General features: G+C 38.6%; 1 protein-coding gene across 2 annotated transcripts in view; it reads left to right on the top strand.

Moving 5' to 3' along the window:
- The window catches only part of LOC127942199 (nectin-3-like protein), a 62,345-nt gene that overhangs the window by 31,013 nt on the left and 18,187 nt on the right, over positions 1 to 13,145 (top strand). The window contains exons 3-6 of one of the 2 annotated variants that reach the window (XM_052537860.1): positions 1,502 to 1,801; positions 4,078 to 4,195; positions 4,876 to 5,027; positions 7,718 to 10,368. In XM_052537860.1, coding sequence (XP_052393820.1) covers positions 1,502 to 1,801; positions 4,078 to 4,195; positions 4,876 to 5,027; positions 7,718 to 8,430 — 1,283 coding nt within the window. In that variant the 3' untranslated portion in view covers positions 8,431 to 10,368. Of the gene's footprint in view, positions 1 to 1,501; positions 1,802 to 4,077; positions 4,196 to 4,875; positions 5,028 to 7,717; positions 10,369 to 13,145 lie in introns of those variants that run through there. The other variant, XM_052537861.1, reaches the window with a different exon arrangement.

The following is a 13,145-nucleotide window of genomic DNA, read 5'->3' as shown; positions in this document are numbered from 1 at the left end:
GCCAACATCACCAAATATGATGTACATTGTGACGCTAAATGATGCCTTAGGTTTTCTCAGAACTAACTTAAATTTTTCATTACTTTATTAAGGGGAAGGGGAAGTATGAATTCTTTTTTTATAAAGTATTAATTAATACATGTTTCACTAATGTTTGACAGCAAAGTGAGATGCATCATGGTTGTGATGACCTACTGCTTCATTAATACAATTTTAGGAAATGATATGCAGAAATTATCATGATGCACTGCCGTTCAAGTGTGTGTGTGTGTGTGTGTGGTTGATCTAAGTTAAAGATTTTGAAAGTATTATAAAGATTTCTATTTCAATTTCAGAGAATCCTGAAAAGAATGCGTCTTGGTTTCCACAAACATATTAAGTGTCACAGCTGTTTTCTACAGTGAGGATAATAATAAGAAATATTTATTGAGCACCAAATCAAATCATTAGAATCAATGATTTCTGAAGGATCGTGTAACACTGAAGACTGGAGTAATGATGCTGAAATTCAGCTTTGCCATCACATTAATATATTACAGTAAAAATATTGTATAATAGAAACAATCATTGTAAATTGTAATAATATCATATTATATAAAATAAGAATTAATTAATATTTCACAATACTACTGTTTTGTATTTTGATCAAATAAATGTAGGCTCAAAAAAATGTACTGAACCACTAACGTTTGAACGGTTGTGTGTGTGTGTGTGTGTGTGTGTGTGTGTGTGTGTGTGTGTGTGTGTGTATATATATATATATATATATATATATATATATATATATATATATATATATATATATATATATATATATATATATATATATATATATATATATATATATATATATATATATAGGCCCTTCTTGATTTAGTGCACCTCTCTTGTCACAGGAGCCTGGGACAGTGTTCCCATTGGTCTCCCACCGTTGGTGGCAGTGGAAGGGGGAAGCACCCCGCATGTGAAGTTTCTGTCAGCTGCTGTAGAGGCAAAGCTCAGTTTTCCAGGCCTGAACACTGCTAGATTCATAACGGCTCACACACACCCAAGCCCCGCCCCGGTGCCATATAAACTGGATAAGCCATTAAAACAAATAATTTCATCTCTGGAAAAGCACTTAGTGTTCTCTGATGAGAAAGTGAGGCTGCCCTCAGTGGGTAGTCACTGTAACAGAGTTTTTTTTATTTTATTTTATTTTTTATTTTTTTAAGTCCGATAAGTCTTATTTGTTTTCAGCGAAAATGTAATTATTCTCTCAGTCATACTTATCAGTTCATGAATTCACTGGCTGTGGTACCAGAGAGATTCTTAATATTGAGGGGATTAGCTTTTATTTAACCTTGTACTCTTGTCTGAATGGATTTCCTTTAGCTCGGTTCGTTATCTTGATAACGTTTTTCTAGTAATAGTGCGAGTGTGTTTCCTCACATTGAAGCTCAGAATTAAACGCGAGTGATGTGGTGTGTATATAACTCAAAAATGTCTCTCCCTGTCTTAGTGGAGCCAAAGGTATATGTCTCAGCCGGATCTTCTGCTCTGATCGATGGCGGCAATGAAACCACAGTGGCCACCTGTATTGCTGAGAGGGCTCGGCCCCCTGCCAACATCTCCTGGGAGACTAATCTGTATGGCACATCTGATGCCCACATGCAGGACGATGCCAACGGCACCACTACGACCCAGGTGCACTACTCCTGGAAGCCCTCCCGTCACGCCCAGGGTCACACGATAACATGTGTGGTCAAACACTCCGCACTACAGAGCGACTTCAGGATACCCTATATCATCAACGTACAGTGTGAGTATCTCATAAGGTTTTTTATTTATTTATTTAATAAATATATAATAGTCTGATGCTGTTTATGCAGGATTCACATTTTATTTTTTCTATAGAAATAGGGCATAGAGTAAAATAAAAAAAGATTACAGAACAGTTTTTAGAGCACACTGTGTAACTGTTTCGTTCCTCACTGTGTTCACTTTTTCCTGTTTAACTATTTTGAAAGAAGCTTGTGGAAATGTTTTCAATAAAGTTTGTACAATAAATGGTTTGTATTATATTGTATGCATAGAAATTAACAGCTAATTTACATATTTTGTAAAATATATAAGTGGGTTCAATATAAGTTTTTCTGTACTCATTCTAAGGAGTTAGTCATTTTAAAAAAGTTTGCTAGTTTTTTAAGAGTACTTTTACACAAGAAATTGTGTTTAAAGTTGTGAAAATTGAACTGAAATGCATCCACAACGAACAACAAACAGGTTGAATCAGAATCATATTGAATTGGGATATTTTGAATCAGACTCTGGTCAAATCTGTTTTGATGATCCGCCTGAGAAGCATGTCCTTTTTTTTTTGGCTTGCATCGTTTAAATCTTTTTTCTTTTCTTTTTTTTATTTGAAAATTAGATTTTAAACCATGCAAGTGCTTATCTGCCAAGGGGCCACTAAACCCGTTAACTTCCAAAGGCCTGAAAACCTGTTTTACTTAATCTAGCACAACAAACCCAAAGTAGCTTCTCCATGAAGATTTCACAGTAACTTATATTTTGTGTTTTCTCTATACCACGTCAAAGCAATCAGATTTATGTCCAGATCTCACATCTGTTTTCCATATCACCGCAATACGGTAACTATCCACATGACATGATGTCTTGATGCGGTCTTGTGCACGATGGAGCTAAAATCCCTTTTGCTAAGACATGACCCTTAAGGTTACATGGACTTATTGAATATAGGTATTGATGCTTCAGACAAATGATTTATTAGTGTTGTTTAACGATTTCTGAACACCGATTTCTACTAATCACCATTGAGCAGTGAAGGTTGGCGTGTAAGTGTGTATCTGCGGTGGTGGCGAGTAAGTGAGCGCAAATGTCTGCTCTATGAAATCTAGATGTAGCAGTGAGGGGGAAGGCACAGGAAGTAGCAGGTACAGTATAGGGAGGGAGAGGTCACATCAGTCATGAGATGATGCTTCTGTGCTCGATGGGAGCTACCGTCAAGGAAGCTTCTTTCTTTCATTTTCCATCTGTCTTTTTTCATCTCAGTGGGTCTACACGACTTTTTAATTCAGCACACTCCCTTAAAGAATTTTAAAGAGCTTTTTCTGAAGGCATAAATCAATACATTGTCCATTGTCTTTTGTAAGTGGTCTTAAACTGCTGGTCAGACACACAGTCCTAATGATGCATTTTGTTTCTTAATGATCAGTTAGTAATAATAATGTTGTTGTGTTATAGATTGCTACTGCCTCAGCAAAAACTAAGGTAATTTCGACTTGCAAACTTAAAATTGCCACTTCATTTCTCATAATTGTTTCTTTATATCTAGAAGTTTCTTTATATCTACATGTATAGAGCAATGTGTAGTCACTTTGTTAGATACAAAGTCACATTTATGATCAATATGGTCTCAAATGGGAGGCAATATCAAAATTGTGACTTTAAATCTAAAGACAAACTTGGTATTTCTTTTTTTTTTCTCAACTGCAACTTTTTCACAGCTTGATAGCATAGTTTTAAGTTAATGTCACGTTTTCAAACAAAATGTTCTTTTAGTTTTGACCTTTAGTCCATGTATGTTACCTTACATAAAAATTAACCAAATTAAATTATAATAATAATTTATACAGTACAGTTGTTTAAATACCAAATAAAAAAATACATATTTTATATATAATAATTATATATTTACATAAGATGGCGTGTGTGTGTATACAGATGTACCTGTACACATTTATATTGTTTTTGGGAGAATGGACCAAAAATATGAACACTTATTGTGCACTGCACTGGTTTTTATCCAATCAGATGCTCTCTAGCATGAGACTGTCCCGCCCCCTAAGCATGACAGCTGGTGATTTATGGCTGTGACGTAACTTAAGCGTTTTAGGTCTTTAAAAATGGATATGTCCTGCCCAGACTTTCTATTTCAATAGGAAATGCGTCAACACAGGACCAGAAAACTGCACTCATAATGTCATTTCATAGGCCTTTAAACAAGGCATAGCCTAGCCTTACCTTTCTTAAACTACTCTGAATGATCCCTTTGTGCATTGTGTGTGTGTGCAGTTGCTCCAGACATCCTGGTGCTGGGCTATGACGGCGACTGGTATGTGGGCAGGGAGAATGTGCAACTTAAGTGTCGAGCCAAGGCCAACCCGCCTGCCCAGCACTTCAGATGGATCAGGTGGGTAACCCCTACATTCACAAGAGCCAGAGCGCACCATGTCTGGAATGGGATCAAGAGTTTTATTGCCTGTTTCCAGAACTCCTCTCAAACAGCAGATTATCTATATGATTCACAGCACCAGCAGTTGCTTTCAAACTGTCCGGATTCAATGCAAATGAGCCGGTGGATGCCCAAACCAAATACAGTACAAATACAAAGCAAATTAGTTTTCTGCCTCCAATCTATTGTTCACTCATTTAGAAGATTGCACATCAATCATATGAGCTTAAACATTTATTAATCGTAGTAATATCTGCCTTAAGCATTATAAATGTTAAACGTTTGGACACACCATTCTTTGTGGAAAATAATTAAGTATTTTTAACTATAAAATGACACTGTAAGGGAATTATGAGCAAACCAAAAGGAACTTGTTAGCTTTGTTTCTTTCAGTATCAGCTCCAGCGTGTCCTTTTCACAAAAACATTTCACTTCTTTTTGTCTACAAATCTCAATTTAAGAATTTTCTGTAATTAACCATTCAATTTAGTTGGTCTTTAAGATCGTAAATCGACTTTAAAATCATGAGAAACGTGTTTTCAGTCAATTCTTCGACTGGTTCTAGATTTCTCCTGCTGCTGACATTTTCCATATCTTGCTATTTGAAAAGTTTGGTAAAGGTGTGTTTCTTATTTTAGGTTGGACGGAGAGATGCCGGACGGAGTGAAGGTGGTGAATAACTCTTTGGTGTTTATGAGACCCTTGCAGAAGAACGATTCTGGGGTTTACAGGTGTGAGGTGGCAAATGACATCGGACTGCACATTCGAGACATTAGAATACATGTTCAGGGTGAGTAAGACACTTAAAACATGACACTCATCTTACCAAAGTCTACCAGTTCATTTCCCATGTGAAGCTGAAGAAATAATGGTAAGAGATAACATCAAAACTATACAAATCAAATTTGTTTTAACATTCAAACACACACTGTGTTGGTGTGTTGAAATGTTGACAAAAATCTGAAACAAATTTGACTTCTCAGACTGGGAATGTAGTGTTTTTTTTTTTTTTATTTAAATTTTTGTTTTTATTAAATTTGATTATTGAGTGAACTATTCCTATGAGCCCCACAGATCTTCCTGATGGTTTCTTCTTTTGATCCCACCTTTCTCATCACGAGTTGCATGTGTCCAGATCCATTTTTATGAAGCACACAAGCTTATATTAATTTTCCTGAGCCAGAAGCCTTTGTCTGTTCATTAGGGTTTCTTGAGTTATCTAATTGACCTCTTAGATAGATGTTCTCTGTCACATTCAGTGATGTTTATCACCCATCATTTTTGCGTCGCATTAAACATTGAATACTGCTGTTTAATTTGTTTCTGTGATAGTTACTGTTGCCCCCCCCCCCCCCCCCTTTATCTGTTGCTCTTTCTCCCTCCCTCGTGTGCACTTACATCTGAGACTGTCACGCTGTTATACAAGGGGAGAATAGAGCGGAAGCAACCTTGACTGAGAGATGTCCTAGATTCATAAAACATTCACCAGCTCTTTTCAGCCGCCATTAATTATGTATTTTCTTTTTAAATTATTTTTTTACACTCTCCCCTTGAGAAAGATTCGGCTTCTTTGTGCACGAAGCTGCGTGTTTCTGTGCATCATGGGCGTGTGGTATTTTTATGTCAAAGTTGTCTGCCTTTTATCTTCATTTGAGTCGTGATGTTTCTACTATAATGCCCACTGCTACTGTTTGTGTATTTATAGAGTAACTCTGGGCGTGAAAGTGTGTGCTGCTGTTAGTTGCTGAACTTTGTGCATGAGTATGGGTGGGCAGAACCTGTCCTGCATGTTAAACACCCTGCCGTTACCTGTGTGGTCACCAATCACCACCCAAATAAAAACCCACAAAGAGTGAATGAAACAGGAATGGGGTACCACATACTGTACTTAAATTGTGATCAATTTAGATTTGGTGGAGGCATATAGAAGAGATGCTGTGTCCTCTCTTTATGTCCTATTCTCTTCCCTTCTGGACACTGACTTGCAGAGGCAGGAAGCTCTGCTGTTTATTGATTGAAAAAATTATTGATTGAAACAACTTGGTTGGCAAAATTGAATAAATTTAAATAAATTGACATTATCCATGCCCCTATTGTTTAAGGGGGATAGTTCACACAAAAAAATTAAATTGTCATTTATTTACTCATCATAATGTTGTTTCAAACCCATATGATTTTCTTTCTTCAGTAGATCAAAGATATTTGAAGAATGTTTGTGCAGGTCTTTTAGTTTTCAAGTCTCCTGAAGCCATAAAATAACTTTATTTGTCCAAAATGTAAATCATTATCCACCCTTTGATTTTTGGGTGAGCTGTCCCTTATGGTTTTATATACATATGCAACAAATATTTGTGCCAGGAATATCATGGGAGTGTGAAAAGGATTTGGGTAATTTTTGTATCAAAAATGTTGCCAAAACAATGAACAGGAGATTATTTTTCCTGAACTACAAAGCTGCTCTTTCCTACATGCATATACGTTCACTCACCAGACTCACAAATGCATCCAAATTAACTTTAACCTTGCGGGAACAATACCGTTCAAGAATGCTTTATGTATGGTACGTTTATTACTCATTCCAACGTGGATGAGCAAATTATTCCCCACTTGCGCTGGAGCACTTGAACCGCGTAACCCTGAAGAGCTTGCAGCCCTGACTCCTGAGAGTGAACACACACGTTCTGCACTCAATGCATGCACACACTTCACAGCCAGCCAAATAGCTCTCATTGCGCTGGGAACAGGACACTTCGTAATGGGATAGTTTGACTTTCAGCTTCCAGTCTCTGAGAACGCTACTTGCATAGTCCAGATGCATGCCCCAGAATACGATGAAACGCTACATGCTGCTACCTAACACAATCAAGCAATCAATTCATGGTAATGGCGTTAACATAGTCTTCTGTCCTAGCACCAGTCAAGCCACGCTAGCAGTATTCTCGATGTCTGTCCCCTTCCCCCAGTAGCACGTACCCTTTCCCTGACCCCTTCCTTCCATTTTAGTTTGTTCTCATCACTCAGCTATGTGGTCATTCGTACTCCCTCTCTCAGCTAACACAAATGTTGCTCATTAGGCTTCATTGTTGCAGAATACTGTACTTCAGTGTTAGCTGGAGATGTTAGTATGTAGCTCCTCATGAATCCCTTATCATGAAGATCCCAACTCTCCTTTCTCTTCCATGTTTTAAGTCGTCTTTGCTCTGGACAACAGTTTCAGGTTTTAAAGCTGTCCGAAGGTTTAAAGTCGCATTCTTTCAATAAAAAACCTTAACCAAAACCTGAAGCTATTGCATCCACAGTAACAGAGGATAGTTCTTTTATTCATGCTATATGTCATGCTAGATGATATTACAATTTTGGTAGCAGATTCATAGGACTATTAATGATATACTGATGTAGCTGGCATTGACATTATCTACTTTTCTTTGTCTGTCCATCCCTTCCTCTTGGCCCCTCCCTCTCCTTCCTTCCCTCCATTAGATCCTCCCTCAACCACCACCATGCCCCCCACCACCCCTGTGCGCCTCCTAACCGCCGACATCTCTGCCACCGTGCCTGGCAAAAAGCAGCGAGCCCTCATCACATCTCCAACCCTGGCGCCTCTGCCGGAGGGGAGCTTAGGCACGATTGTCGGTGGGGCAGTAGGCGGAGCCCTCTTCTTGCTGTTGCTGCTTGTTCTAGGCGGAGTTTATTACCAGCGTCAACGGCGGACGTTCCGCGGCGACTACTACACAAAGCAGTATCACGGCCCCTCGGATATGCAGAAGGCTCCCCAGCCCCATGAGCTGCAGCAAGTCTACAGCAAAGGAAGCCCTGACACCAAGCTCAAATCGAACCAGGATAACGGCACCATCTACCCAGATAAGGATCGAGAAGAGTGGGGTGATTTCGACCGAGAGCGATCACCCAACGGTCGCAGCAGAGCTCTGAGGGAAGCAGGTGGTCAAATCAACAACCTTAACCATTACAACCATGAACGTAGCTACCACAGCAACCATCACCCCGACCATCCGCAAAACTTTAGTCCAGCCCATCATATCCAGAGGAGCTCGCTGCAGCCAGAGCCCCACAGATACGCCGCTCCGCAAGTCATGAGCAATGGCTCCCCCTACCTGCCGGAGGACTGTTACGACAACGACTATGTGTCGCACACGGATGGCTCAATGATCTCCCGGAGGGAGTGGTATGTCTGAAAAGAACGAGCAGGAAAAGACTACGTGGACACTTACGAAGTGCTTCAGACTGCAAAATGAGACTGAGATGATAGGAGTTGTGTAGAGAAAATTAATAGGAAATGCACCTTTTCTAGTAGTTTACACCTGCCAATTTGTTTTTGTACATTAGTCTAATCATTAGTAGCTGTTCATAGCTAGCAGGTGTAATTGATGTTTTGGGACCAAGAGAGGGTGTAATATTAGTCTTCGTTTCTCAGATTGGTCAGGCAACAAGACATCTGCTTTGAGTTTCACCAATAAATCAGTTCAGGTTTGATTTCAGGGGTGATTTAAGTTTGGTTGCCTTTGCCAAATCAATAGCCAGTCTCCTTTTCCTTGCACAGTGAAGGTGGGCTGTGTGATTTGTTTAAGCAGTTTGAACAAATGCAATTTGAATTGAAATAACCTGTCGATAAGTGTTTCAGATCAGCCCTGTCGTGAGCGATGAGTTTCAGTGAGTCACGTCAACTTTCAGTGTTGTCACTCTGATGGAACCAGAAATTAGCTCCTGTCAACAGCCTGGCGGTTTCCATGGCAACATTTATTTCTTCTCTACTGGCATTCAGAGTTGCTGTAGGGAGGAGCTAGACAGGGAGGACCGTGCTGGATTTGATAAAGCTCGATGGGCAAAAGCCAGACACAATGATTGCCAAAATGGGGTGGCTGTATCAATTCAGCTTCCATTTGGATACCCTGCGTCACAGTATTAGCTCTGGATTTCTTTTGTTTGTGCCATCAAAAATTTTTGCCGTCGTGTGAGTCTGACTGCAGAAGATGGATGGACAATGTACATTTAAAAACTACTGCCCATGTTCAACATGAAAGCTTGTCCTGTATTGATGTAGCTGTCTGGCTTGTCTTCGTCAGACCATCACTGCCCAGTGTTAACAACCTCCGACTGCATTCAGCGACTGTGTATTACGTCACAAATGGAGTCCTGTGCCTGCATCTTGTGTTTCTGTGTCTGTTTGTAATATGTAAATCAAATCAGCTGGTGTTAACTGACTGTGTTTTGATGAATCGGCTCATTGCCTGTGCAATAGTGTTCAGACTTCAAGTGTCAGATCTCTCACATTCACACACATAATTTAACGTCTAAGACGATAGCCTCACTCACTCGTTATTGGTCAGTAAACTTGTGTTGGCTGGATCTTTAGAAGCTAGCAGATGTGTATGGTTGGTTTTTGTGATACTGGAAATGATATTGTAGTGCCTTAAACTGAAGATGTGCACTGTAAGCATTCTAATATGCATGCAGAAGCACGAACGAGTGAGGATCATTTTCAGAAGAAGTTTGTGAGTAGATTTGAGGCATAAAATGGTCAGGTCTGGTCCTGAGAACATAATTTTGTACTGTCCTTTGTTCACCACCTTGTTTTGTGTGCCAGTTGTATGATTTGCTTTTTGCAGGTTTTCAGACAATAACTAATTGTTTTGCTCGCCTTAAATGACGTGTGACACTTGAGTCACGGTGCACATTAACGAGTTATGATAAAGTAAACTTAAAATGTACAGGTTTGGACAATGCAGAAGTGAAAAATTCAGTGAAAACAAGATTATGTAGATATGCTGGCATTTAGGAGAACAGTGTTTTTTTTTTTGTTTTTTTTTAAGTTTGTTTGAATTTAACTTTCCAATAGGAAGCCTGTGATTCGACGGTGGAACGCACTAGAAAACCCACCATTACACACAATTTGATGAAAGGATCACACATACACTTCTTCAAAACACCTTTTCCACTTTTTTTGTTTTCAGAAAGTGCTACAGTAAAAAAAAAAGGAAAGAAAATACAATAATAATAAAAAAAATGGCAAAGAAGAAATGTATTTGCAATGTATAGATGATACTGAGCATTATTTTGTAAAATCAACTTTTGGGATACATTTGTTTTGAAATAAAGCACCTTTTTTTCTGTGACATGATTCTTTGTTTTATATGTTGGCCTCAGATTCATTTTGTGTTGGTTGGAGATGTGAATGTTTAGGTCTTCGGTGTGAATGGTTGCTTCAGCTGCAGAAATATTCCCTGTGGGGGTCTCCTCTATGTATTCCTCACGCCCACTTTTCCTTTTCTTTGGTTAACCTACTTCATCCCCAAAGAGCCCTTCGTGCACTAAACCTCATGCATATTTTGTGGGAAAGCCTGTGGCTGAAAGCTTCCTGTGGATGGGGGCTAAACTTCCTCTGCAGACTTACCTAGGATAGCCCTAAAGTGGGATGGATTATGGACGTGTTGATTCTTGTGTTTGTACTGCTGTTCTGTCGATCTGTGTGAGAGGAGATGGGGGAGATGGTTGACAAAGATCAAGCAGAGCAGTGGGAATAACATAGCCATTGTTGAGTCTGTCATCATGACCAATCAGCTGGTGGTGGGATAAGCCAGTAATTACAGTTGTCAAAAGTTCCATAAAGAGTCAATGTCCAAAGTCAGCTCACAAAACTTGCCTATTTAATCCAAGACAAAGAAGGTCAGGAGAAAAATGGGTATAGTAAAGCAGTGGTTCTCAAACTTTTTCATGCATTGGATCCCTTTGCACCTTGAATCAGTGGAAAACAAGTGTCAAAATCATTACCTTATTTTAAGTAATGTACAAATGATCCTCCATTTATACCTTTTATTTTGACATAGCCTCAGGTTTACTATAGGGATGCAATGGAATAAAAATTATTTATATTAATATTAGATATATTTACTATTTTTATAACACTGCATAATTTCTGTGTGTGTGTTTTTACTTGTGAAAATGAGGGAAAATTATCAATTTTAAATTGTTAATCACTACAATCCTTAAATCGTAATAATATTTCACAATATTTCTGTTTTAAAAATATTTTTTAATCAAATAAATCCAGCATGGGTGAGCATAAACTACACGTTAAAATCATTTAATTAATATCTATGAGTTGATTAATTGTATGATGGTGCTTTTTCTTTAGTTTAATTGTACGTCCATTTTTATCAGCCAATCAGCTTGTGAACCAATTGATGTCCTTAACAAGTTGTCAGTATGAGATCCACTGCAATAATCAGCACTGAAGCCTGTTCTTCTGAACAATGCCATTAATTAGTTACCTCAGTGATAGGAAATGACACGAACATGCTCTTTATTATAGGATAGACAGAATAGAGAGACTTTTCTTCCTTCAGGTATGTTATGTCCAGGTTACTGGATAATTCCATGGAAAGTGAGGTTAGCTCACTGAAAATAACAAAGTCATTCATTATACGAGCAGTCGAACTACCACGGGTGAAGAGGTCACTCTCTCACTGCACTGTTTGAATAGATTCTCTATGGAGCAGTATTACCTACCACCCCCCTCCCTGCTCCATGAGTGCCTCTGATTGGTTAAATTAGTCTAGTTGAATGGTTTTGTTTGCCACAGCCCCTTTCCAAGCCATTGACATCGTCCCCATGGCAACAGACTCTTCCCAGGCTTATGATAGAAAGCTTGTTCTCTTGAGAGATACCTGTGCCTCCTGTATCGCTCTCCATCAAAGAATAAAAAGAGGGGTTACAGAGTGGATGAAAGGGGGCAATTCTGCGTGAAAAAGAAAAAAAATAGTGGAAATGGGAGCTAGTTTGAGATCGGAAGAAGGGAGAAGTCAAAGATGGACCAAGGTTAAAAAGGAGAACTGGGGGACGATGCAACTAAAATGCATGCATGAAGGTGAATTATGACATTATACATTTCTTCTATAAAAGATGGACACTTTAAAAGGCTGTGATTTGTCATTGTGACCAAGGCATTTTCTTCCAGAGAGAATATTTCCTTTGGAAAAATTGCCATTTTGTGACTCTCTCTGCTTCTCAGATATCCATCTTTTATGACATAATTTTCCACTAGTACATCACAGTGGTCATGAAATCGTTCTCTCAATGGTAGGCTGTTATTAAATGTTCAGTGCTCCATTTTCGAGAGTCGCAGACTGGAGAGTGTTACTGCACTTTATTATTTCACAGTCACAGATACTAGGTGTTGTGTACAAATATGTAACCAAATATAGTTCTATTAATTGGCCTCCAGCTGGTTCTCAAGATGACATGTTAACTACTAAAAGACAAATATATAAAAATGCAAATACTAAGCACTATGTGTTTCCTTTCCTCATGGCATTTATTTTTATTCTAATTCATCAAAGATAACCTATCTATAGCTTAATGTGTTTGTTCATTAGCCATTTGTCCTTACACTCAAGACCATATTTTTTCAGCTTGGAAACAGTGTCGCCATTAGGTATTCAATCTGAAAAAGAAGGATGGTATCCTCTCTTTACTGTTTTTTCTTCTGGATAACATATTTATATACTTTGGACTGTGAATAGCAAATAGGTTGTGAGTCACCGTTTTGTGGACAATTTGGAACTGAATTCCTTTTAAATACTTTTAATTGAATTTGAATTAAAGTACATATCATGCTTTTAAATCCAACCTGTCCTCCAACCAATACGCTTGTATAGGTCGTTTGTCCAAATCCCTGAAATACGACCCATCAGAGCGTATACTACAATTGCGCCCCTATCGGCAAAAGGTCTTTTCATATTAATGTTTTGTACTCTTTTATTTGCTCTCTGGTTTGCGTTTCGTGTAGCTCTGTAGTTCTGTAGTTAGTAGATTATTGTGTTATACCTTGATATGTAATCATGCTATCATGGGTTCAATTCCATGGAACAGACCTGCACGAAAATCTATATGC

The sequence above is a fragment of the Carassius gibelio genome, chromosome A21 (genome assembly GCF_023724105.1).
Source record: "Carassius gibelio isolate Cgi1373 ecotype wild population from Czech Republic chromosome A21, carGib1.2-hapl.c, whole genome shotgun sequence".
NCBI lineage: Eukaryota > Metazoa > Chordata > Actinopteri > Cypriniformes > Cyprinidae > Carassius > Carassius gibelio.
The sequence above is the reverse complement of the archived record's forward strand: the minus strand, read 5'-3'. Positions and strand labels throughout refer to the sequence as shown.